Source organism: Panicum hallii, chromosome 3 (assembly GCF_002211085.1).
Source record: "Panicum hallii strain FIL2 chromosome 3, PHallii_v3.1, whole genome shotgun sequence".
Lineage (NCBI taxonomy): Eukaryota > Viridiplantae > Streptophyta > Magnoliopsida > Poales > Poaceae > Panicum > Panicum hallii.
In genome coordinates this window covers 1,756,013-1,781,364 of record NC_038044.1, presented here as the reverse complement: position 1 = coordinate 1,781,364, position 25,352 = coordinate 1,756,013, and the positions used below count along the sequence as shown (strand labels likewise).

The 25,352-nt window shown below is 48.1% G+C and overlaps 3 protein-coding genes across 7 annotated transcripts; 1 reads left to right on the top strand and 2 right to left on the bottom strand.

Annotated features, from left to right (window-relative positions):
* The first annotated feature begins 2,647 nt into the window (after positions 1-2,647).
* On the top strand, positions 2,648-4,594 carry LOC112883830 (B3 domain-containing protein Os11g0156000-like). The gene is made up of 3 exons (XM_025949076.1): positions 2,648-3,588; positions 3,702-3,879; positions 4,024-4,594. The coding sequence occupies exons 1-3, from the start codon at positions 2,967-2,969 to the stop codon at positions 4,034-4,036; spliced, it is 813 nt and encodes a 270-aa protein (XP_025804861.1). The 5' UTR covers positions 2,648-2,966; the 3' UTR covers positions 4,037-4,594.
* A 2,672-nt stretch (positions 4,595-7,266) lies between these two features.
* On the bottom strand, positions 7,267-10,517 carry LOC112883829 (pentatricopeptide repeat-containing protein At5g04780, mitochondrial-like). 4 transcript variants are annotated; one of them, XM_025949073.1, is made up of 3 exons: positions 10,276-10,517; positions 9,485-9,584; positions 7,267-9,428 (listed from the first exon to the last, which is right to left on the bottom strand). In XM_025949073.1, exon 3 carries the CDS (start codon positions 9,237-9,239, stop codon positions 7,671-7,673), a length of 1,569 nt encoding a protein of 522 aa, XP_025804858.1. In that variant the 5' UTR covers positions 9,240-9,428; positions 9,485-9,584; positions 10,276-10,517; the 3' UTR covers positions 7,267-7,670. The 4 variants fall into 4 exon arrangements, with proteins under 4 accessions (XP_025804858.1, XP_025804860.1, XP_025804859.1 ...); XM_025949075.1 differs by having other exon boundaries at positions 9,485-9,499; XM_025949074.1 differs by having other exon boundaries at positions 7,267-9,598.
* A 3,722-nt stretch (positions 10,518-14,239) lies between these two features.
* Positions 14,240-19,132, bottom strand: LOC112884317 (cationic amino acid transporter 6, chloroplastic-like). 2 transcript variants are annotated; one of them, XM_025949697.1, is made up of 5 exons: positions 18,616-19,132; positions 17,396-17,618; positions 16,252-16,603; positions 15,165-15,419; positions 14,240-15,096 (listed from the first exon to the last, which is right to left on the bottom strand). In XM_025949697.1, exons 1-5 carry the CDS (start codon positions 19,043-19,045, stop codon positions 14,524-14,526), a joined length of 1,833 nt encoding a protein of 610 aa, XP_025805482.1. In that variant the 5' UTR covers positions 19,046-19,132; the 3' UTR covers positions 14,240-14,523. The 2 variants fall into 2 exon arrangements, with proteins under 2 accessions (XP_025805482.1, XP_025805481.1); XM_025949696.1 differs by having other exon boundaries at positions 15,188-15,419.
* Positions 19,133-25,352: the final 6,220 nt, after the last annotated feature.

Below are 25,352 nucleotides of genomic sequence, written 5' to 3'. Positions count from 1 at the left end.
GGACACCCTCCACAAGCCTCCCCCGCCCCGGTTGATGAGCCCCGTGCGGTATCTCGATGTGCTGTGCTGCGGATGAACATGAACTGACTGGGTTCCAATGATGCGGTTGCGGTTCGGTCCATGTTGCCGATCGATACCTTCAACGATGGGCAATTACTCAATGAGATCAGGTAAAGTATGCTGGACTGGATCTTGAATCCTGGTCAAAGGCCTGCAAGTGCATCCCAACTGTCAGTAGTGATAAACAAGTCCGAGTCCACCCCTACCAGTGTTTCTCTTCTAAAGAACATGCCTACTGAAAAAATGTGATTATGTCCGTTTTTTCCATTAAGTCTGTATAAATGGATTTCTCGGGAAAGAGAAGTTAAACATAAACAATGAAATGCACTTGCTATATGCATGCTATGGAAAGCCTCAGGTAAAAAACTGGAGTGTTTAAGGTTTTCCAAATTAGGACCCTCATCATTTGGGTGGAGCTGCAATCGAGTAACCATGCATGATGACTTTTCTTGACAAGATTCCGCAACAAAACCTGAACTCATACACCATGGAGATGCTAAACATAGACTCATAGTTTAGTCCAAGCATATTTCTGCAATTAAAAATTACTCTCTAAGCACACCAATTAGCACATATATATATATAGTACATCTAGCTGCTAGTGGCTGCGCAAGGGAGCATCAGACTTGTTTATTGCGTATCTCTATGTGCATGCACGCAGGAAAGAAGAGCAGAATAAGCTCTAGGGATTGGTAGGGGATTAATGGGTGGAGGAACTATGAGGACCAGGGGTTGTTGTTGCACAGCAGTAATGCTGTGGAATGAACTGGGGGACAAAAATCTGTATCACCTGATTCGCGAACTTGTTGGAAATTGGAGATGAAGGGATCTCTGGCGCAGGTCCAATCTTGATCTTGTTTCCCATTTCAGTGCAAGATTTACTTTGGCGTTTGGGAACTTGTAGCCCCAGCGACAGCTAGGAAAGAGACCGCACCCAAGTAATGCCAAGGCCACGTGAGATGGTAAATCATACACTTCCCATTTTCCTGCAGGTGTTGATAGCAGACCGAAATATGACTGATCAAATTACCAATATCCGATTAAGTGATCTAATGTCAGAGAAATATCAAATGAAATGAGATGAACAGGGAGAGATTAGTTTTTTCGAGATCCGTTAGCGCACCGTTATGATTGGATTCTGGACAGTACAGTACCTGCTGATATAATAGCAACAGCCTTCCTCATGGCCCCTCCGGTTTCTCCAAAGGTTGACAAGCTGAATAATACTCAAACATAAGCACGCATTAGTGCGAGAACAATGCATCTAACCACGTACCGTTCAGTTCAGAACCATGTGATGGAATACCTGTCTCCAAAGAAGCAAGCAAAGCGACATCGCCGATTTCATCCCCAATAGTTTACGGAATCTGATAAAGATCCGCCATTAAAAATGCCAGGAACAGATCATCTGGTGTCCTGTACGCCAATCTTCCAACAAGAGGAGGTGCCTCCCAAATGGCGATGATGCATGGTAACAACCGCTAATCTGCAGCAGCAGGGGAGGCATCGATCCAAACACGAGCAGGAGGCAGGGGCGTGGTGAGGGCCAGTCGCTTTGCCCCCACGCAAGCCTCGATCACCCGCCACCATGTTCAACACTCCCAGCAGTGCAGGGTCCGGACCAGGCCAGGCCGGGGCAGGTCGTCCTGAACCGATGGTTTGAATGGGAATAATGCAGCAGCATCCTGCAGGCAATTCAATTCATGGGGGTAATAAGAATCCAACCAAAAGCCAGCTCCCTCGTCCCCTCTGGAGGGGTGGTCAGCCAGGCCTTCAATGGGACAGGCCTGACTGAGCCCTTGATGGTGTTGAATCTGAGACGAAAAAGAAGTGTGGCTGGTTCCAGTACAAGATGGTGCATGATAATTAGAGCTGGCTCAGAGCCCATGCAATGCATACACCTCAAATGTCACATCTACAATCTCACAAAGGCCACTAGTGCCCTCAAGAACAAGCAAGATATTGCCTACCAGCTCCTCAGGCCTCAGATATTCCAAGTGGCCTCCACAGGGATGAACTGAGCTGCTGGTGCCTGGTAGGAGTAGAGGGCTAGAGGCAGGCAGGCCAGCAAAACCTGTCAATCCATCCATCTCTTCAGGTTAATCCACACCTACGAAACTAAATGCAGAGAGGAACAGAAGAGACAGGGCCTTATGGGAAATTGAGATGGCAACCGGGACTGGCTGGCTTTCTTGCACCTTCCCAAAGCCAATTGGAAATTGAATGGCTTGAAACACCAGGAGCCAGGACCTCTACTGCAAGCAAGAAAAGAAGTTAAAAAATGAAATAAAACTGGGGGGTTCATCAGGACAGTGGTCATGTATAGGCCCCAACCACCCCTCGCACATGGAACGCAATGGTAGGGCCTGCCGTGTCCCGGCCCCCTGGATGGCTGTGATTAGGCCACAATGTCCAGGCGCCAACTTTTAAGTACCACCACCTGATCATTCCTCATCGGCTACACTGGAGCTACATATTCTAATCTCACCACCTTTGAAGCCCTTCCCTCACTTTGATTCTTCCTGTCTACCTAGGTTAAAATAATAGTAATGCTCTCTCTCCTCAAGATCAAATGCACCTGCACCAAGACCTCCCATGAGTCTCCTACTCATCAGGCATGTATTCCCACCATGGAAGTATTATCAATAGTACATTACATGTACACATCTTCCTGACCATCTAGACTGGTGATTTTACTACTTGGGAGGCTGGCTATAAATGGCCGGCCATGACATATGCATGCCTCCCTCTACACAACACAACACCACCACACCACCACTGCCTCTCTTCTCCCCTCTCCCCACTGCCAAACTTTTCTGCAAGAGCTAGGCAAGAACTGAAGAACCTCTCTTCTTCCACCTCTAGCTAGTTAGCATTCCTCCAGACCAAGAAGTTCAAGACCAAGAATGGCCATGCACCATCTCGCGCAGGGGCACCCCCAGGCGTGGCCGTGGGGGGTGGCCATGTACACCAACCTGCACTACCACCAACACCAGTACGAGAGGGAGCACCTGTTCGAGAAGCCTCTCACGCCCAGCGACGTGGGCAAGCTCAACCGGCTGGTGATCCCCAAGCAGCACGCGGAGAGGTATTTCCCCCTTGGCGGCGCCGGTGGGGTCGGCGGCGGCGATGGCAGCGAGAAGGGCCTGCTGCTTGCCTTCGAGGACGAGGCCGGCAAGCCGTGGAGGTTCCGGTACTCGTACTGGACCAGCAGCCAGAGCTACGTGCTCACAAAGGGCTGGAGCCGGTACGTGAAAGAGAAGCGCCTCGATGCCGGTGACGTCGTGCGCTTCGAGCGGGTGCGCGGCGGCCTTGGTGTCGGCGACCGCCTCTTCATCGGCTGCAGGCGCCGCGGCGAGAGCGCAGCACCAGCGCCGACGCCTCCGCCACCCGTGCGCGCCCCGGCACCGGCGCTGAACGCCGGCGAGCAGCAGCCGTGGAGCCCGATGTGCTACAGCACGTCGGGATCGTCGTACCCCACCAGCCCCGCCAGTCCCTACGCCTACCACAGCGACATGGCACACGCAGGTACATAACGTATCCAAGAACAGAGCACTTTTATGATTAACGTGATGCTAACAAAGGTGAAAAAAGATCAAAGAGATCATGTGACTTACGCCATTTCCTGTGGATGATTGCAGGCGAGGCAGACGCCAAGAGCAGCGGCACGCCTACAGCACCGTCGAGGAAGCTCCGGCTCTTCGGCGTGAACCTTGACTGCGGCCCAGAGCCAGAGCCGGAGACGGAGGCGGCGACGGCAATGTACGGCTATATGCACCCGAGCCCTTACGCTGCAGTGTCCACAGTGCCAAATTACTGGTTAGTGCTACAAATATCACCGAGTTTCAGTTATTGCATCACACCTGGAGCTGGTAGAATTAATCGAAATCAACTAGGACCATTTTCTTTGCTCAAATTAATAATTAAGTGAAAACTTAGTATCTTCTATTTTCTTGTCAACAGGGGCAGTTCATAGGACAGAGGAAGGAGATCTGAGGCCATGCTTGCAGAATCCTTACAACCAGCAATGAAGAAACTAGCTACCACTACTACTGCTCTGTAGTCTGTCTGTACTGAGTGACAGGTTTGAATTGACCTGTGGAATGAAAAGGAAGGGGGTGAAAGAGATCCCTTGTTTCCCGGGCAATCTTCCTTCCGTCACCCAAGAATGCCCCTTTTCTTTCTTGTTGCCTTCCTTCCAGAAACCCTACGTGCAGTACGGGTCGGCCCGGGCCCCTTGCAGCTGCAGCAGCAGGTAGTAGCTAGTTGGAGGTTTCAGGAAACATCAGGTCGAAAAGGAGAGGTAGAGAGACTGAGGGAGTGAGGGATGGTGACACACATGAAAAAAACAAAAGGACATGCCTACAAGCATGTATGTGTTTGTCATCTGTAGTTGGAGTATGTGAGATGTGGGTGGGCCCAAGAACAAAATGTGACGCATATCTTCTCCTCAGCCCCCTGCCTCCTTCAAGGAACAAAGAAATGTCCTTATGGAGACTTTGTTCTCTCCCTGACTCCCCTTAACTATTTTCTACTGTTCTAGCTTCAGGCACTCTTTTTTTTTACGTTTAATCAAAGATTTAAAAATCTATCCATTTATCCTTTTTTAACAGGGGTCTAAAAGGGGAAAATTAAACTATTTAATCCCATGCCATAGAGCTGCATTTCATTTGAAGTAAGAAGAAAGGTACAGAATGATACCTAAAAGAAGTAAAAGAAAGATGACTAAATTTTGCGCAACCTGTCTACTTCATACAACCAATCCAACCAATGCTTTCACCTCAAGGGGCAATCCAAGCAAGGTGATGGATGTGCAATGGCATTTCACCTCCTCCAGAGTGCTCCAGGCAACCAAACCAAACAACAGGGTGAAAACTCATAGATGCCTAAGAAATATTAAAGAAGCGGATATTAAAGAAGCGGATGTGCCCCAGGCGATGCCGACATCTGGGGATTTCCATGTTCCGATCCCTCACTAGACTATCAATGGGCGGTCTCCACCTTTTTGTTCCCTCGGGAAGGAAAGACTCGGCAAAAGTTTCAGTGTCCAAGTGGGCTCAATTTGCCCTAATAGGATACTAAGAAAAAGGGCTGGCCAAGCTGACAGTCTTAGAGGCAGGTTTCAGACAGGGAAGGGGGCACTAAGCTCCAATAACCGGCAAGATTCCCCGCAGCACGTATCAAAAGATGGACGCAGATCTGTGACTGTCCCCGCCTTTTGTTGCCTGACTGCCTACGTCGGAAAGGCTTGTACAAGGCTAAACCAGAGGTTACAAACTGCTCTTTTGGCCGGCCAGCCGGCTGGTCAATATAATTCAGAGCAGTGGTAGGTGCCTGGAGAAACCCGGCCTAACCAAGCTGACATGGCACCGATCAATTCTTATAATTAAGGCAAGGCTGTAGCTAGCTGTAAGAAAATATGTGCACTGCCTTCGTGTCCACTTGTGAAACACAAGAAAGCTTAAACAAAGTGCATGAAGAATCTAGAGTGACAGCCTCTTACCTTAGGTCACCTAATAGGGTATGAGAGCACATCAGTGTAAAGACTCTGCAGCTGGCCAGCTGCAAGTAGCCTGAGAGATAGAAGATATATAATTAGTCAATTTGCAGTGCAAGTGCAAGATGATGAGAATCCTATTAAAACATAAACAAGGTCCTAGAGTACTGTGCTGATTAGGGAAAAAATAACTGGGATGCAGGTTTCACATTCATCTGAATGTAGCAGCAGCAACTGTGGTAATGATGATTAAACATATAGGTTAACTACCGTATCAACAGCAGGATTTCCTGTCTGCTGCTGCGATCGAGAACAGGAGCCATGTGCAGGAGCGGAGGCTTTCCCTAATGACCAGACATGAACCTTATCCGAGGCACTCCAGGGTTACATGATTAACACCTTTGAACACCAGATAATATTATCTTAATCACTACAACTAAAGCGTCATGTGAGGGCCATAATGGTAAAGTAGACTCTCGCCTACTATGCTCAACACATACCAAGGAAAGGAAGTGTTTCTTTCATGCAAAAGAAAGGGGTTGTCAAAGGATGGATGCAACTAGTACAAAGTACAAACTAATCACGTCATCCACGTAAAAGTACACTCCAGCTAAATATGCAGTTCTTCTCTCTTGTCCGACAAAGTAAACAACTCTTTTTATAACCAGAAGTCCAGAAGTTCCTTTCCAAAGCCACTCTTATGGGATAAAAATACACAGGGCCATGGAGGATCAGCAAGGAAAACAAAAAATACTGTATGGCAATGTCTGATGCTAAACAGGCAATGGTGACCACTACTAGCTGAGAAAAATCCGAGATGAGAGTGCAATGACACACCACTCTTTTGAGAGAGAGGGAGGGAGGGAGATTAGGAAGCATCACATGAGTGAATTAAGTCCCAGGAGGTACCAGATGTCTGGCTCATGAAACTGGTCGGGCCTGCAAAATGCTATGATATACCCATCAGGGGCATCAGCCTCATGAGGCCAATGACTTCACGGAGCTCATGAACAAGAATATGGTTGGTCCACAAGAAATGGCTAACCTGATGAATAGTCATAATCTCCAGTGTCAGTTATTTGCCCTTTCCACAGTACTGCTAGTGGTTCTAGACACCAGCTCTTTTGTACGAACACAGTACTTTTCTGGAGAGACAGATGTAAACAAGGGCCCACGGTGGACCAATGGAGGCTCTTCAGGACCTAAGATATGCCATGTTGTACCAAACTATGCATAGCTAAGTTGGCAAAGATGATCAAATGACAAGTATTTTCACTGCATTGGTACTTCCTATGTGATAATGTAGTGCAGAGAAAATAAAAAAGATCTTCAAATTGTTGATTAGAAAAGCAACATGATGGCAATGTACTAGGCTCACTGGTAATTAGAATGGGCGCTTCAAGTCATGAACTCAACTATCATCGCCTAATGCTCAAGCTGTCACAAGAGATAGAAGGTATAAGATATCAAAACATTATTTATTTTTTGTATGTTTTGCATAATGTTTACTTACTAATAAAGAAAACTGATAAAAATAAGTTTCATGAACATTATGTGACCAGTGAACATACCACTTTGAGAGTTCACTGTGAACCGGAAAGATAACGAGGAAGACAGGAATAGAAGATATCCTCCTTTCATGTGCATTTCTATAAGAGGCCTTTTCTATAAACTCAACAAATCGTGCATCCACTTTCCATGTACACCTCTGCAGAAACAAATATTTCATTGCTAAAAAACACTGGCTTACAAAAGCACTGTACAAGATATACTTCATTACTGTATGTCACACTAGCTATTATGATAATAAGCGACTCAACTCAGCCTTGATACGAAGTGTTGATGTCACACTAAATGGGGCCACAAGATGACATTATTGACTTGAATAACAAAGCTATCAGTACAAGCACTGACATTTCTCTTCAGTATAGAATGCCACTACAACAAGGCAATAATTTACTACATGATGAGAATACAGAGTGCCAGAAATAAATTGTTGACATCCCACATTTAGCAATCAATTACCAAAAGTCCTCATAAAAACATGGCCATCCTTAAAATGGTGAAACCGTTTGATATCTCTGACCATGACCAATGCTATTTGCAATCTTAATTAAGGAACGGCAGTCTGCACAAACAGCTCCTCTTTTTGTTCACAACCAAAAATATGAGCTGCATAGATCCAACTTGACCCCATGTCTTTGTTTGCACCACTATCATTCAGGTATTTCCTTGCCAACACAGCATTCTCCCAGTTTCCACTGGCCGCATATACATCTGAAAGCAAAGCATGGTTCCCTCCATTTTCTGGTTCCAGTTTGAAAAGCTGTTCAGCTGCTAGTCTGGCTAATCCAATATTTCTGTACTTACGGCATGATCCAAGCAAAGATCCCCACATGGAAGTAGTTGGCTCAAATGGCATTTGTTGAATCAGTTCCCAAGCCTCATCAGTCCTCCCAGATCGCCCCAAAACATCAACCATGCAAGAATAGTGAAGGACATTAGGTTCGGCAGTCTGATCAGATATGAGCAGGCTGAAGTAGCAGCGGGCCTCTTCAACTAAACCTGCATGACCACACACTGACAACATGGAGAGATAAGTAACTTCATTTGGAGATATCCCTGCCTGCTGCATTTTCTCAAAAAGAATTATTGCTTCCCAAAAATTGCCATGCCTAGTAAAACTAGTAATCATTGCATTCCACAGTACGACATTCTTGTGTTTCATATCAGAAAATATTAGATAGGCTTCCTCAATCTGCCCACACCTTGCATAGACATCCACGAGAGATGATGCCACAAAAAAATTACCATGAAAACCATACTTGAAAATAACTGCATGAAGCTGTATTCCTTCCATCATCAATGCTAGGCTTGCACATGTACTGAGTATAGCAGAAAGAGTGAATTCAGAAAATTCTACTCCTTCCCTTAGTGATCTCTGGAATAAACGTAATGCATCTTCATGAAGACCATTTTGCACGAGTCCTGCAATGAATGTACTCCATGTAACTGCAGTTTTCTCAGGAATTTTCTCAAAAACCAAGCATGCGTCATTAATCATATTACACTTTGCATAAACATCAAGAACTGCAGTTCCAACAAAACTATTGGAGTCCAATGCTAGCTTGATGGCAATAGTGTGCAATTGTTTGCATTCTATGGTAGCAAATTTTGCAGCACATGCACAGAAGGTGCTGGATAAGGTAAATTCACTCATCTGTGTCCCTTCTTCATGCATCTTTGAAAAAAGCTTCAGAGCTTGTAAATCATTTCCATTGCAAGTATACCCAGCAATCATGGTATTCCATGAGACTATGCTTCTGAAAGGCATTGCATCAAAAACACGACGAGCATAATCATTCATGCCACATTTTGTGTACAAGTTGATCAGAATATTGCACGTGATTGTATCAGTTTCCAGACCCAAATGGATGGCTAAACCATGGCAGCCTTTCCCAATCAAGAGGCACCTCCTCTTCGCACACTGTTGCAAAATTACATGTAGTGCAAACATGTCAATCAAATTCCTGTCAAACCTAACAAGCCTTCTATCCTTTAGGACAATTCCATCGTTGAGCTTGTTACAAAAAGAATGAGCACGAAAATGAAGTCCCGAGCATACAGCAATAAAAGATCTCGCGCACTGACTTATAGCATGACAGTTAAACCAAATGCCCATCCAAGCAAGCCAGCTGTCCGCAAGCTCTCAGTTTTACTTGAAGGCAAACTTCACCAATGAAAATTTGTTACTCGCAAAAGGAAAATCATTGGATCCTTGCCTGTTGCTAAGAGCACATCATATTTTCTGCAGAATGAACTAAGAATGTTTCAGGTTTGTTCACCTTCAAGCTTCAAAAACTTATCAGACCTTTGAATGGTGTGTTTCAGGTTTGTTCACCTTCAAGCTTCAAAAACTTATCAGACCTTTGAATGGTGTGGCTGAAAGAAACAACAAGTTAAGGCATTGTAACAACAATGTGATACTCATCACAATTTGGTGCACCTTCTTCTAGCAAATTACATCCTGAAAAATAAGATCTATCAGAAAAGGAACACAAGTTCAGCTGACATTAGCATGAGAAAATATATTAAATTTCATTACAAATGGTTGAAAATAAAACAAAAAACAATTCAAAAGAATAATGCCGGAACTGAAACAAATGGAGTTCCTGGTTTAACACCTTGGGCTGTGCGAGCTGAATTTAGCATGGCACTTACACTATGCACCGGACATTATCCCAGTGATAATAGCCCCAGGTTTCATTTCTGATTTACTGAAAGCTGCAAACATTAATATTTTTGAAGTTAGCATGACCAGTAATTTAATATGGGTTTTTAATTTGTCCATAAGAACTCATCCTGAATCAGAGTGGCGTTAAACAAAACTGTATATCCCCTTATCCTATTCCTCAAAATTCACTTTACTTAGCATCTTCTCATCGAGCTTCTCTGAGACAGGCTTCTAAGGAAAAAAACCCGCCCATCATGGAATGAAAATATCTTCCAGAAACTCAGAGGCAATAAGATCATAAATGGGGAACGAGATACAGAGCACCCGAAACTACTAAAAGCACACTCCGACTCTTCAGTATTGCTCGCAGCAGCAGGACATATTTTCAGTCCAGCGCCCTACGGAGAACTGATAGCCTGATACTATAATGCACCAAAATTCGGGAGTTGTAGTAAATTATGCACAGAGAAGATCCACTGGCTACCTCTCTCGGCGGATCATTCCATCGAACATCCTCGGCGCACGGAGCAGATGTCGCACCACCCACTGGGCCAGCACCCGGTGTGCGCCTCGCGGAAGCGGTAGGACGAGGAGGAGGGGGAGGGAGCCTCGAGGCGAATGGGGCTTCGGAGGACGCCGAGGTTCCGGGGAAGCGATGCGAGCGATCGGAACCAGGCCACAGGTGGAGGAAGACGGGACGAGAACGAAGCGAGGCAAGAGAGTAAAAGAAAATTGACAAAAGAAAATCGAACGCGCGCGCGGCTGGTGGGTCTTGGGAAACTCCTGACAGAAGCATGCGGCCCAATAGAAGAAAAGGAGCGCGTGAGGATTAGCGGCCCAGTATCTTGCCGAGCCTGTTATGCGGGCCGGCCCTGAAACTTGTCTGGTCGACGCAGGGACAGCAGTACTCGGGACATCGTGACCTGAGCCTTTTCCTCATGTTCAAGAACAAGAGCATTTCATAGAAGTCCAAAAAGGCTCCAAATTTATAAGCCAACTTGTTTCTTCTGTTTTCCTTTTCTAAACTATCTTTAGTGACTCTTGTTACAAGCAGTTTGTCTTTTTAAGAGAGTTACCAGCAGTTATATGAATATAATAAAGTTATAAAAGATGGAGGATTTATTCTCTACCTTCTCACCTAAAGTAAAACAAGAAACTGAAAACAACTGCCGCCGGCATGCTCCAATCCCTTCTACTATAAGAGGGTATGGATCACATCAGATGATTCCCATTGCGATTGCGTGATCAGGTTACCACTCACTACTCAGTCGATCAGTTCACATCGCTCGAGTCCTTTGCCCTCCACAACCCGTGAGGATAGCCAGCCAGGAATCATGCCGGCCTTGGTGCATTCCTCTTCGATTTCACCTTATCAGGCCGCGCCTTTCCTCAAATCAAATTGGCTATTTGTTTCATGTTCATCTCATCTGGACTTCACCAGGGCGTGGTCAGTTTTTTCCACGCTGCACTTTTCAGAAAGGGATGGCCATTCGCACCCACCGATGTCGTGAGTGCTGAAACTCTTTTTAACCTTTTAACACTGAAACCTTGTACTATACGCCCACGCGTAACTAGTCGTTTTCATGTGATTGTGACGCAAACACCTGAGGCATTGCATTACCAGGTTAGTTTATTGTTTCATGAAAGTGCAATCTGCTGGCCAAATCTTATGTTCCCTACAGGTCGATGTGATACCAAAAGATTGTTAGAAGCAAGCAAAGCATATCCTGTTTATTTTCTTCTTACTGAAGAATATGCACGACCCACAATCAGGATGTTTGCTTTTTCTAAAAAAAATGTGAGGAGCAATCAGCATAGTCCAACCCTTGCAGCATTGGTTCTGTATAAACAGAGAGATTCTCCTGCTTAATGCATATGAAGTGCTGCAAGGTAATGTAGCAGGCTAGCAGCATACAAGATCAGCCAGTTAGGCCATGGGTGATGTAGGAAAGGGATTTGAAAGTAATTACTTGCAAATATGTTGTACCAGAATTCCTGGAGATACTGCGGCCTACGCACTTTGTAACTTTTGAATTCTGAACGATTTGCGGTCGAGTCTCTTGTTCTGTAAAATTGACATGCAGAGCTTTTGAACCCTAAAGATACAGCAAATTGGCACGTTATTGCCGGATTCAACAAATCACCTAGTTCAATTATTTCTCTTTGCCTTTGTCTCTTGTATCATGGAAAACTCTCTGGAGTTCTATGTAAATAACAAAGGGAGGACAAAAAGCAGCAGAATTCTTTTTTTAACAAAAAGGCAGCAAAAAAGAATCATGGGTTGCATTTGATTGTGCCCATCGTCCAAGAGAATCCAGTAGGGTATATCTGAAGGTGTAAAGTGTAGTGCAGTGGAAGAGATGTGCCTGCACTCACTAACAGCCCTCAGCACTATTCCGTCGCTTAGGCAGGCCACAAGATATGGTCCAAAGCAAAAGGAGGTGCACATGGAAAAGGCGATGAGATCGCTTGCCAGAAATGGAACCAACGCCTCGCCGTTTTCTCATTTGTCAATGCCCAGATAAACCACCAAAAAGAAGTGTCGGCAAATGGCGCTTACGGGACTAAGAAAAATTCTGTGAATCTAAGAGAACATGTGCCGTTGCTCTCAGGCTGCACCTTGACTGTTTTCACTTCGGTGGTGAATCGATGGCGGTGGAAGAAAACTTTCCTCCAGCCGCCCTCTGCTCCTCAGTGGATAATGGATTTGATTCTCCCACTGATCGATCGTTTCGGAGACAAAGAGAATGAGTTATCTCGACATCTGGAGCTTTCTACTTTTCCGAAAGCTCAAAGCAAGGAAATTACAGCGTTTCAAGTTCACTTGTGTCTGAGCAAATGCTAAACATGAGTAGAATTATTATGTGTAAAGGAAATGCCTGTCAGCACCGACAGGCCATACAAGAAAATGATGTCTCGTTATTCTGTCTCAACATATCATACTCGTTTCCGTTTAATTGTGACTGATCGTGGTGATAAAGCTCTAAAGCTATGTGATGTGAACCAGAAATGCAAAAACAAACACTCAAGGTTGAAAAGCTAAAATATTCAGGTCGGTCATCGAAACGCAGTGGGCGGCACAAAGATGTTTCGGACGAATTATTGGCACCAGCTGGATCAGCTTTATCTCCATTCCATCAGGCGATAACTTCAGTCCTCATCACCCAAGCCTATCTGCAGTTTTATATGGATGAAATGTTCAGAGAGCAAAAGTTTCAGAGATGGGACTATTGCAGACTGCAAACAAACACTGACGTGCAGTGGCATCACATCCATAGTGGCAAATCTTTGGAGCGGCGAATTTCCAATTCCCTTGATCGTTACCTACCAGATGATCCGAAGAAAACATGTGCCGATCCCCTCCGTATCATGCAGATTTGTAGACACATTCTCCGAAAGAGACATTTCATTTCAAGGGGCACAATGTGCGTTGGTGAGGCAGTGATGCAAGCATCGCAATCCATCTCAATTTCATTCCACAAGCAATTTTCCAGGTAACATGGCAGATTTTCCACGAGTCCTTTTAGTAGAATCCAACTGGAAGAAGAAGAAGAAGAAGAAGAAGAAGAAGAAGAAGAAGAAGAAGAAGAAGAAGAAGAAGAAGAAGAAGAAGAAGAAGCAGCAAGTGGCACCATCTCCATGCACGCGTGCGGATCATCCCGTCGGCCTCGACGATGGCCGGATCGACACAGGATCAGCATGCGAAGACGATCGCGATCCGGGTAATCATCATATGGTGGCTACTGCCGCTAGGTTCCCGCCGAAGTGGCCGCCGTGCGACCAATCGATAAGCGCGGCATGTTCTGGTAATGGAGGTCGCCGTCGTGGCTGCTCAACCTGCGTGCTCGTGGCAAATGTGTGCGGCGGCGGCGGCGCGATCGTGGCTTTTGGATTTGTTCCTATCGTGAGGATCCGCGCAGAGACGCATACGCATTTCGGTGGCGATCCCTTCTCCGGTTGTGGAAAACGAACGCTACATGCTTTGAGATGGATGGTTGCACTGTGCTTCACTAACATTGCACAATCAAGCTGCATTTCCAACTTGATCTTATCGGATCGGTGTTTACAGGAAGGAATCAGCTACGCGTACGACCATTTTTCCAACTGGTGTACGGCTAGTAGTTTCTGATTGCCTTTGCTGCTTTGGATGTGACTGATGGCTGAACTGCAACGAGTCGGAAGGGAATCATACATATCTGTCGTCCGTACAGCAGGATCTGCTCCGACCTCTATTCATTTTATTTACAAGATGGATTTTGTTTGATTAAATAAGACAAGGCTTTGACGAAAATTACTCCATGAATATGTGAAGCATAATCATAAATAAGTCTTTGTGGATTATGAATATTATCCTACTTAATTTTGTGTTGAAAAATTATGTATTAATGGGAGTAGTTTTTTAATTAAAATGTTAACAATATGAAATAATAACGTGAACTTTCACTCTTAGTCATGAAAAGCGGATGTCATGAACACAGGGATAACATTTTCGAAGAAAGATCAGAGGAATCCTTCCTTGAGCATATACACTTTTCATCTTTGCAAGTTTACAGGATGCATATCCCTTTGTTTTTCTCTATTTCCATGGGGTTGTTTTACCCACCCTTGTTAGATTCCTTTTTTTTCCTTTGCTCTCGTCAGCACAGAACAAGTCAAAAATAGTAAGGAGAAAAAAAAACATACTAGGGCACATGAGCAACACCGAATTAGGATTAGTTCTATCTATATGACGTCAGCCAGGCATCCTGCTACACCGTGCACGCTTCGTCCTGCACCTTTGCCCCGCCGCCGTCGAGACCGCTCTCCTCGGCGTCGTAGCTGGCGTGCACGCTGTAGAGCACGTATACCAGCAACGCGGCGACCGAGAAGAACCCGAACCGGATGTAGGAGGGCCGGTCCAGCGAGCCCAGCAGGAAGACGTTGAGGAACACGGACGCCGCGGGCACCCACGGCATCCCGGGCACGCCCCACAGCTCGGGCGCGTGCGCCTGCGGCACCAGCGCCTGGAACGCGGCGACCGTGGCGACCGCGAGCGCCGCGCACGCGGCGAGGAGGCCCGTCCGCACGCCGCGCTCGGGCGGGGCCAGCTTCCAGACCAGCGTGAAGGAGAGCGCGACGAGGGAGAAGGCGGCGAGGAACGCGAGCGTCGGCCAGGCGCTGCGGGCGCGCCCAAGCTCGGCGCCGACGTAGCGGCGGTACACGACGGCGTTGGCCACCATGTAGAAGACGAAGAGCGTGCCGATGCAGACGAGGTTGAGCAGGATGTCCAGCTCCGTGAACAGCGCCAGCGCCGCCGTGAAGAGGCCTGCGAGGGGGGAGGAGGAGGAGCAAAGCAGTCAGCGTCCAACATCAACAAACAGAGCTGCGGCCAGCGTCAAAGCTGAAACGGAACGCACCGAGGAAGGCGGAGGCGTTGACGGGGGTGGCGGTGCGGGGGTTCACCCTGGCGAGCCAGGCGGGCATGACGCCGGAGCGGCCGATGACGCACAGGTACCGCGCCTGCCCGAGCATGGCCACCATCAGCGACGTCAGGATGCCGAGGCTCGCGCCGGCGCCGATCACGTTGGACACCCACGCCATCCCCTTCCGCCCCCTGAACGCTCCCGAGAACGGCGCCTCCGGGTCAATCTGCACAGCACAGCACCCAAAAAGGACAACAGCAATCAGACCAGGTGAAAAACTGTCGCAGACTCTTGACTGAGAATTAGCTGTCACTGTTATTCGTGGTCGCAGGTAGAATAGAACCACTAAAAGTCAGTAAAAAATCCTCGATGCTTTGTTCTGCCAGAAAGTGGATTCGGGCCCGTCCTGCGATTGGGACCTCAGATTCATCCCAAATCATACGACCAACATCCCAGAAAAGCTGAGGGAGATATGAAAGAGAGAGAGAAAGCAGGTGCCGGGATCAGATGCCAGCCAGTGGCACCAACTGTTCTACCGAACTAGCCCAATTGACCATATATTCCCTGAGCTAGCTACCCCTCACCTACGCAACCAACGATGAGCTCTAAATATAGTAGTCTACACCGTGACCAAAAGGAAAGGAAATGGCTGGGCATCAGTTCTATTCTAAGTTCTAGGTGAGCGTGCAGCATAATGCATTCAGCTATGCCTGAGTTGAGCCTCAGTTTTGGCCTGGATGGAATTCTGAAACAGGATGTCTCTGAGGTTTCTGCAAATCTGCACTTGTACTACCAGCATCAACTCTGTGCACATCCAGTCGCTTTCAGCTAACTATAGCCACCCAATTGACCTTTAGAGAGCGAGTAATATTCGCCTGATTATCCCTAGAGCATAAAGATGAGCTCTCCCTCCTCTAGGTGAGTGAGGGAAGCTTTAGCAAAACGTGGCATGCGTGCCTATAGTGGAATCTCTCGAATGCTGTTACGGATGGAATCTGGAACTAGGCAAGATTTGGGCATCTTCAAAGTCTGCATAGACCAACAAGGCGAGCACGTACCGCGTCGTAGGGGAGGAGCATGGACATGGAGGCGGCCATGAGGCAGTAGAGCGCGGTGACGACGACGACGGAGCCCGAGACGCCGATGGGGATGTCGCGCGCGGGCCGCTCCACCTCCTCGGCCATGGTGGACACGGCGTCGTACCCGATGTAGCTCAGGTACACCATGGCCGCGCCGTTGAACACGCCCATGGCGCCGTGCGGGAAGAAGCCGCCGGGGTTCTGGGACGGGTCGGCCGGGCGCGTCAGGTTCCGCGCGTCGCCGTGCACGAACCCGATCACGATGATGAACAGGATGAACGCCACGTGCACCGCCGTCAGGACCATGTTCACCAACGAGCTCTCCTTGGTGCTGCAATTGATAGCAGAGCACAGAGAGGATTATTAGGAACCAATGTGTCTAAACAAGTAGTACCATTCTTTTCCAAAAAAAAAAATGAAAATGGCTGTTGCAAATTTCAACCATCAGGGGTTGCGTTCCAAATTTCCAAGGCTTATTCTAGACAAAATCGTGTGGTTCTTGGCTGATCTGAGGTGTAAAGAAAGATACGAGCGAGAATTCAGGAACAAGAGGTCAGCCAAGCACTAGAATAGTAGATAGACTGGCTAGCTTTGATTTGATTCTCGTCTTTCGACAAAGTTTGCCAACATTTGCCAGCAAAAACATTCGATCACCAAACAAAAGATGAAGGTACACTAGAAAACAGCGACCAACAAGATTCTTTGCCACGGAACAAAATCTCCATCTGATCGACTCTGCTTTGTCTGAACCTCACAGAATCTGGAGAAAACAGATCAAAGGATAGGAGCAGTTGCAGAGCAAAAACGCAAAACGACAGCCACCAGACATACATGTTTTCACCAAAGAAAAACATCAATTACCAGGCAGTAAAATCTGGGAGTCACAAAAGTGTTGTGCGTTTGCTTTTGAGTGCACAGAAACCAGGTGTTTCCTTTCCATCTCATCATATCACTAATGCAGAGCAGAGAAGCAGATTGGAGAGTGACGTACGAAGAGACAACAAGGGTGACACTTGGACGCGACTTCTTCTTTGTAACGTCAAATTATTATTCTTTTCCAAAAAAGAAAGAAACTTGAGTGCTATGGTGACATCAGAGAAGCTGTGGTAACTGACGCGCGCACCTGTAGCAGATGCAGACGGAGATGAGGAGGATGACGCCGACGGCGACGAGGTCCACCTGGTTGAACCCCTCCGGCAGGCCCGGCACGGGGATCCGCCACTTGCTGGGCGCGTCCACGCCCACCGCCGTGCCCAGGTACGCCGTGAAGCTCCGCGCCACGGCGGCGTTGGAGAAGACGTACTCCATGATCAGGTTCGCCCCCGTCAGGAACGCCGCGAACTCCCCTGCAACCAACGCAGCAGCGCAGGCGTCACGTCACGTCACTTCGCCGCCACGACAGAACAGTAGTAAAAAAATAGTAGTAACTCCAAAGAGAAATCACTGTCAGGCCAGCCTTACAGGGGGGGGGGGGGGGAGTTAAAGCGAATTGCAAGGCAAATGCTAGGTAATTTACTGGGCGATCGGGACGGAGGGAACGGTGGTTGTGACTGAATTACTGAGAATGACCGTGAACTTTTGTCCCGGTCCTGGCCCTTCAACAGGTCGAGGACTCCCGGTCCCGTGCGGACGAAAAAGAGCAAACCGTTTGGGCGTGCGTGATAAAATCTGTTGGACGTCGCAATCGTCTCCAGCTTTTTTTAATCGTCTATGCCAGTTACAAAAGGGCCAGAAAACCAATTGACAAACAAGCCAGTCTGCAACACGGGCTGCACGCAAAGCTGGGCAAATTTATATTTAGGTAGGTCCTGTACTTTTCAAGCGTTTTGAAACAAAAAGGAATAGGATTACCAGCCGACAAAGTGAAGACAAATCTTTTTGGAGGGTGGTGAAAAGAAAAAACAAATCTTAGGGCACTTAATTTCTCGCTCAAATCGCATCTATCTAACAAGTGACATGGAAGATAATCAAATTGGCAATTGTTCTCGTGGTTGCCGCAAATGAACAAACACGACTCCAGCAAGAGCAGCGCCCATAAGACGACACCTCTCGCAAGCCCTTAAATAGGCATGAAAAAAAGGATGCCGCAAATGGACAAACCGAGGAAAGGGGAAAGAGAGCAAGCAAGTACACATGCAAGACGATAACCATGAAATGATTTTTTAAGGAAAAAAGGGCATCTTTTTGTTTGGGATATGTGGCGTCACAACTCACAACTCAGAAACAGCCCAATGCCGTGAATCGCAGGAGCTGAATTCAGTCGGTCGGCTGAAGAACGGAACTCCCCACGAAACAGAAGGCATCGATCGCGGCATGGTGTTGGCGTGAACAGAGATTACTGACCGAAGGTGACGCGGAGGTAGCTGAAGGCGCCGCCGGCGACGGGCATGTCGACGGCGAACTCGGTGTAGCAGAAGGCGGAGAGCAGCGCGCAGAGGCCGGCAATGGCGTAGGACACGACGACCCCGGGCCCCGCGAAGAGCCTGGTGGCGCGGCCCGTGGTGACGAAGACCCCGGCCCCCACCATGCCGCCCAGGCCCAGCCCGACGAGGTCCCACCAACGCAGCGCGCGCGCCATGTGGGCGCCCGACCGCGCCCGCACGCGGCTCATCTCCTCCCCGGGCGCCGTCGCCGCGCAAGCCCGCCGCGCCACGCGCCGCGGCGTCTGCGCCAGCGCGCGCCCGTACGCGCGGAGGCTCGCGAACGATCCGCCGCCGCCGCCGCTCATCGCCCCATGGTCGCTGCCGGACAGTGGCAGCGCGGCCTTGTCCATGGCCCGATTGGGGACAGGCGGTTGGGGACAGGCGGTGCGGCGGGGGCGCAGTCGTGTGTAGAGGAAGGAGATGGAGGGGTTTGGACGGAGAGGAACGCGAGAGGCGTGGCGAGGGGAGGGCGAGGGGGCGCGGTATATAAAGAGGCGGACGCCGGGTGGGTGTGGGTGGCGCCGCGCGCGTTGCCACTGCCACTGGCAGCGCGTCCCGCCCACCCCACCCCACCCCACCGGGGAATCGCAACGGTAAGTGAGGGCCACCCGTAGTAGCTACGACCGGCAATGCCCTGCGATTGTGAATAGGAGTGAGAAGCAAGCTTGGGGGGGCCGGCTAATCCGCGAGTGCGCGCCAGGACGGTAGGGCTTTCTTTTTATGGAAAGTATTTTCTCTTCCCTGGTCGCGTCTCAGCTGTGATCTCGCCGGTTGATTCTTTTAACCAAGGGCCTGTTTAGTTGATTTTGCGTTTTTGCAAAATTTCACTGTAGCAAAGGAATTTTGCTAATTTGAAGTACTAAATGAAGTCTATTTGCAAAACTTTTTGCATGGATGGGTTGTAAATCACGAGACGAATCTAATGATGCTAATTAATCCATGATTAATCAATAATTAGCGGATGGTTACTGTAGCATCACTGTTGCAAAACATGGATTAAGTAGGCTCATTAGATTCGTCTCGCGATTTACAACCCATCCATGCAAAAAGTTTTATAAATAGACTTTATTTAATACTTCAAATTAGTAAGATTCCTTTAGCATCTTTGCGTTTACAGCTTTTTTACGTTTTTGCGGATGAAACTAAACAGGCCCCAAGAGAGAAGTTGTCCGCGAATTGCATAGAACATCCAGGGCTGCTCGTTGCTCTATGCTTCTTTAGAATCCCTTGCCAATGTTTTCTCCACAGATGTAAAAGGTTTGGGTAAAAAAAAAAAGAATACCCCGATCAACCACGCTATATTTCCGGACAATGGTGGCAAGAGAACTGAAACCCGAGAGCAGTGGCGAGGCCATTATACATTTCCTTTTCCGTCGTGCTAAAACCTTAAGCGCGCAGCAAAAACCGATGCAAAAAAGAGAGGATAGATATACATAAATAATAACGGGTGTAGACCCTGGCGTATAGTACATAGGCAATGTAAGCAAAAGGCGAGTGCAAGTTGAAGCCCGGCGTTCCTCTTTCCGGTAATTAAAAAAGGGGCCAAGTTGGAGATGGTTGCTAACGCACATAACCGTCCGTCTCCAATGGCGTTCGTGCGAAGCGCTCCATCTTTATCTGGCCTGTGGTACGTTTCTTTTCTTGCTTTTCCCGCTTTGCAACTTCTGTCCTTGTCCTACAGATAGGTGACGATGCATCCGGCCGCACAATGCACGGTCCATTTGAAAATAAACTCGGCATCCTTTTTTTTTTTGAATTGAGTTGAATAAACACAAACCTGTTTCTCCCAGGCTGCAAACTTTGAATGTCGCCGTCTTCTTCGCATGCACCACGTTTGGCGGCGGAATGGGATTGGGCTTGAATGCTGACCAGGATCCAGATAAACATCGGCGCCATGAATGAGCCGCCCACACCCAATTAGTTACTGCTAGCAGCGGATGACAAGTGGACCTCCGGCGCTGGTGACAAGCTACTAGCTGACGGCTGACCTCTCGAGCGGTGTGCCGGCCCGGCCCATACGCCGTTGCCTCTCTTGCTTCCCGAAAACGCCCTCCTAGCTTGCGCGATGGGGCAGCCAAATGACGGAAAGCGCCCCCGGCCTGGCGCACAAGGGGTGGCCCGCTACATACGGCCCGAGGGCACTTTTGGTAACAAAGCGCGCGGTGGCCCACGTATTCTAGTAGGACTAGACAGGGCGGGCGGGCAGGCAGGCAGGCAGCGCCGCGTGCGACGAGACGTGACGGGCGGCAGGCACAGTGCGGCGCGGCGGCCGGCGGCGCCATATCCACGCTTTTGCTTGCTTGTCCCGCACTCTTTGGTGCCTTCCCATCCATGATCCATGGACGACGTGGCCCTCGTCTAGTCGTCTCTGATACTGATAGGCCAGCTAGCAAGCCTCTGCACTCTGTCCGACACGGCGATTCACTGCGAGCGCGGGCCGGCCGACCAGCTAGCTTGGCGGGGACCACCTTGCCCGGCCTGCACGCTCCTCGAGGACCGGAGAAGCTAGCTCGCCTCTCCGTGGTCGCCGCCCGCAATGCGGCTGACCCAGTTATACTGCTACAGAGGATGTCGGGTTAACTAGAGGGTCAACGTTGAACGGTACGATGAAATTTACTACTGCCGCCGTCGTCGTGGGCAGAAAATTAAAAGACGGAAAAGGATTTATGCCTGCAGTTGACTTGCCTGCCGGCCGGACAGGCTTCTTGGGTCTTCTTCCAGCACAACGCATCCATGCACATGCAATGCATGCTTGGAACAAGTGGGCGCGCAAGCATGCAGAACGGAAAAGAAGATCAAGGCTCAACAAGTCGATCGGTAGCACTAGGCCCGTGTTTCTTTGGCGGCCCGCCGTTGGTTAGCCTTCCGCGCCCGACCGCGCGCCTTTCCGTCATGGTCCTCCTGTGCTGTGCCCACGTACAGTACGGTAGATTAAAGCGAGGCACTGTAGTACCGGTGCGTACGTGCCGTGGAGCGAACACGGTGTTCCCATGATTGGCCGCCCTGCATTTAGCACACGAGTCCCATGCTGCCGCCGCTCTTTCTCCCTGCCCGCATAACGGACTGGCTGGTACTGGTACCGGCCGCGTGTACCTACCGCACAGGGATCGATCGGTTTCACACCCCGGTACAAGAAAAGGGGCCTGCGACTGACGTGTGGGCCAAGGTCAAAGATTGCTCATGCAATCCATCAAAACAGCCACTCACTTAATTTTGTCATGCGTCATGCAATGCAACTCTCTGTGCTGCTTCCCGTTCTTTCTCTTCTCCTGCAGAGGGTGTCTCCGTGCGTGTGTTGGCGCCACGCATACAAATCGTTTTTTTTTATTATTAGCCATCAAACGATGACTTTTGCATCTCAATCATATTCATCCATGTCTTCGATCCTGCGTTTCGTAGATGCCTGCTTGCAGCCATCAACTAAAATGCAAGCTCACATGGACACCATTCATGCGGTTGCAAGAGGGAAAAAGGCTAGCAACTTTGGATTTGTCCCATGCATGCTAATGGTTCATGCCTGCAGGGGAAAAAAAAAGCTTCTCTTTCTTATTAACCCTCTCCTTCCTGCTATACGTCTCATTCTAGCCAGGCTTTTTATTCTATCGTGAGTCAAAAGAGAGGACGGAATAAAGCATGTAAAGCGTAAACCACTGCCATTCACATCATCAAATGATATGTCGAAATCTAGTTTATATAGCAGCTTGGCATACTAGTCATGGACCACCACAGAGGCCGATCTTGCACCTAATCACCATTATTTTAGGACCAGATCGTTGATAGATGCCTACTCTCCAATTGCCGCAACCGCCCACAGTTTTGCACATACTAGTATGATTCGAAGGAGATACTTCCTCCCTTATTACCCTATAACATTCGTCAACCGCATGCGACCTGGTTTTGGTGTGGGAGCGAGGAGGGGGGTCTGGTTTCTGGTATTGTTGCAGTGATCATGGTCGGTTAAGCTATGTGTACTGAACAAAGCATGCATGTGCCAGGGGGGATGGTTGTGATCCATGCGGCATATATTCCTTGCTATCATGGCAGAATGCAAAAATAAATTAAAGCAGCACACAAATATTCTCCAAGATCTCGCCTATTTTTAACAACCTAAAAAAGCACAGGGATTTATCCCTGTGCCATGCATGCATGCTGCTCACAAGCAAGTACACTCGTACCAATACGTGCAATGCATATATGCATGGTTTCAACCTCGTGGGAATCAGCAGAGGACGAACCAATAATGAACTGCAGATACATAGCAACCATTCATTGATTTTCCAGTAGTATATACAGCAAACCAGCCAATTTATTGATTTATTTTTTTTAAAAAAAGAATTGAGTGATGTTGAAACAGCAAGCTAAAATTGATGCCCTACCGACCATTTAGCTACAGGTAGCAGAGGAAGCCCCACACAAGGTCCCTCTGGGCTATCCAGCGCCGCAAGCAGCAGATCATCTTTATTTTTCAGTGAGCTGATGGTCCAGACATTAAGATCCATCTTGCCCAAATGATTAGGTCTTCGGAATCAGACAGGCATCGGTTGGAACATCACAACACTTTCTTTCACTCCTTGCCGATCCATCAGGGCCCCTTGCTTCACTGCAACTGCTGCATTGGATGTTTATGTCTGCAAGCGTGTGTACGTGCAGTCAATTTTTTTCCCTGTGTGACTCTGTCACAGGCTCCACCACATGCAAATGTCTCTCATCCATGCAAACACAGTGTCTCTAATTAGGCCGTACGTTTTTCTGCAGTTGCTAGATGATTTGCTTCTCGTGCCAACTGATTTGGATCCTGTAGTGTACCTGAAGCTCTGAATCCACAGCAACAAGTCATGCATCGTTTACACTGATCGATCCAAGAGTGACATATAGATGCCAGTTCATCGTCTGTCATTCACGCGCGAACCTGCTGCAATTGAACGGGAGGTTTTCGGAGCTCAAACCGAGCTTTTGATCAGTGCACACGCACCGTACGCTGATTTGCAGCAGAAGGGCAAGTGTTCATCTGAATCCAAAGAGGGAGAAGAAGTTCTATATATCAGACTGACACCAAAACTATATATGCAGTTTATTGTTTGTGGCTCCAACGTCCAACCTCATGGGGAATCAGCAAAACCAGCCAAAGAGGTGCCGACGTATACGAACCATACAACTTGCGTATGTATACCTTAAATTATAAAATTATAGACTAGGAGTACTCCTGATATTATGCCCTTTTTAATAAAAAAACTACAGTACTATATACTGATACTAAAGAACATCGATCTCTTTTGAGGCATGCATGCATGCACTGTGCAGCAAAATTTAACTTAAAATTGATGCCCTACCGACCATGAGCTTCGAGGTAGGGACCCCCGCAACGACCACAGGGCTAGCTGCAGCTGGAGCCATCCACCGCCGCAAGCAGCCGATCATCTTTTCCGATCCGCGAATGGACCAGGCAGAGATAGAGGGACCAGCAGCTAGCAGCTGATAGCAATCACCAGCGAGCGTACTACTGCTATCTAGCTATCCTGCTCAAATGATTAGGCGGCGGGGCCTTGCAATCAGACAGACAGGCTTGCATGGTTGGAACCGCAGAACCCTAGCTGGCATGTCGATCGGCCGGGCCCATTCTCTTGCTAGCTAGCTGCATTTGTATTTTTGCATATACAGTGTGCAGTGTGCAGTCAATTTACTCTGTCCGGGACCAGACATGCGAATAGTCAAAGGGAGTTGGACAGAGCTAGCTAGCTAGCCCGTATCTTTCAGAGGCACTTTTCTGCAGACAGATGCATGATCGTGTGTGTACTTGGTGCTTGCTGATGATTTAGCTCACGAACCTCCGATCCGAGTGCACAGCAGGAAGAACAGCCAACGGAGCTTGCATTGCATGCAAGCTGTCGCACTCGCACAGTACTGGTGCTGGACTATTATTCCTGCTTATATTCTTGATAATTTCATTTCTTAATTAGTTAGGACGAATTCTTTGATACACCAATAGATACAGTCAAGTTTAAGTTCTGCAGATACACAGTTGCATATGCAGTAAGCTATGCTGCCTGAACATTCATGGCGCACTGTTTATTTGCAGCTATAGCTAGGATAGCATGCAAGCAGCTGGCTGCCCTTCATGCAGTTCGAGATCATTAGTTAGTTGTAGTTCATACGTAGCCCACCATTCCATCATTTCCATGCCCTGGTGTACTGATCGATACAATACCGATGGACGCCGACAAGCAGCAGACCCGTATACATGGGCAACAGGACCAGCTACATGCATCTGAATATGCATAGCAGCCTACCCGCTATATGCCATATTCCACAGAACAGCAATTTTATAGGGCTAAGTCGCCAACAATTTTTCTCTTTGAAAGATACGTCGCCAACGTTCCTCAACAAGTTCCTGATATATGCATGTGCCCAACGTGGAGAGCAATTGATTCAGAAACATTCTGCCCCTTAAAAGTTGGACAGATTCAGCTTCATGGTTGCTGAACTACGGGTTCTCCTGATGTTTATGCTGACTATTGTCTTCATGAGTTGGACAAATTCAGCTTTATGGTTGCTGCACTACTGGTTCTACTGATGTCTTTTTCCCTTTTCACTGAATATCTAGAGGCTTTCTGAAAGAAACTAAGAGGGAACATACTGCTACTACAGCTAATGAACTCG

Coding starts and splice junctions, on each gene's coding strand:
- LOC112883830 (XM_025949076.1), top strand. CDS start 2,967: ATGGCCATGCACCATCTCGCGCAGGGGCACCCCCAGGCGTGGCCGTGG. Junction 3,589..3,701: donor CAGCGACATGGCACACGCAG/GTACATAACGTA, acceptor GGATGATTGCAG/GCGAGGCAGACGCCAAGAGC.
- LOC112883829 (XM_025949074.1), bottom strand. CDS start 9,239: ATGGGCATTTGGTTTAACTGTCATGCTATAAGTCAGTGCGCGAGATCT.
- LOC112884317 (XM_025949697.1), bottom strand. CDS start 19,045: ATGGACAAGGCCGCGCTGCCACTGTCCGGCAGCGACCATGGGGCGATG. Junction 16,604..17,395: donor TCCGTCTGCATCTGCTACAG/GTGCGCGCGTCA, acceptor TATCAATTGCAG/CACCAAGGAGAGCTCGTTGG. Junction 15,420..16,251: donor TGCTCCTCCCCTACGACGCG/GTACGTGCTCGC, acceptor TGTGCTGTGCAG/ATTGACCCGGAGGCGCCGTT.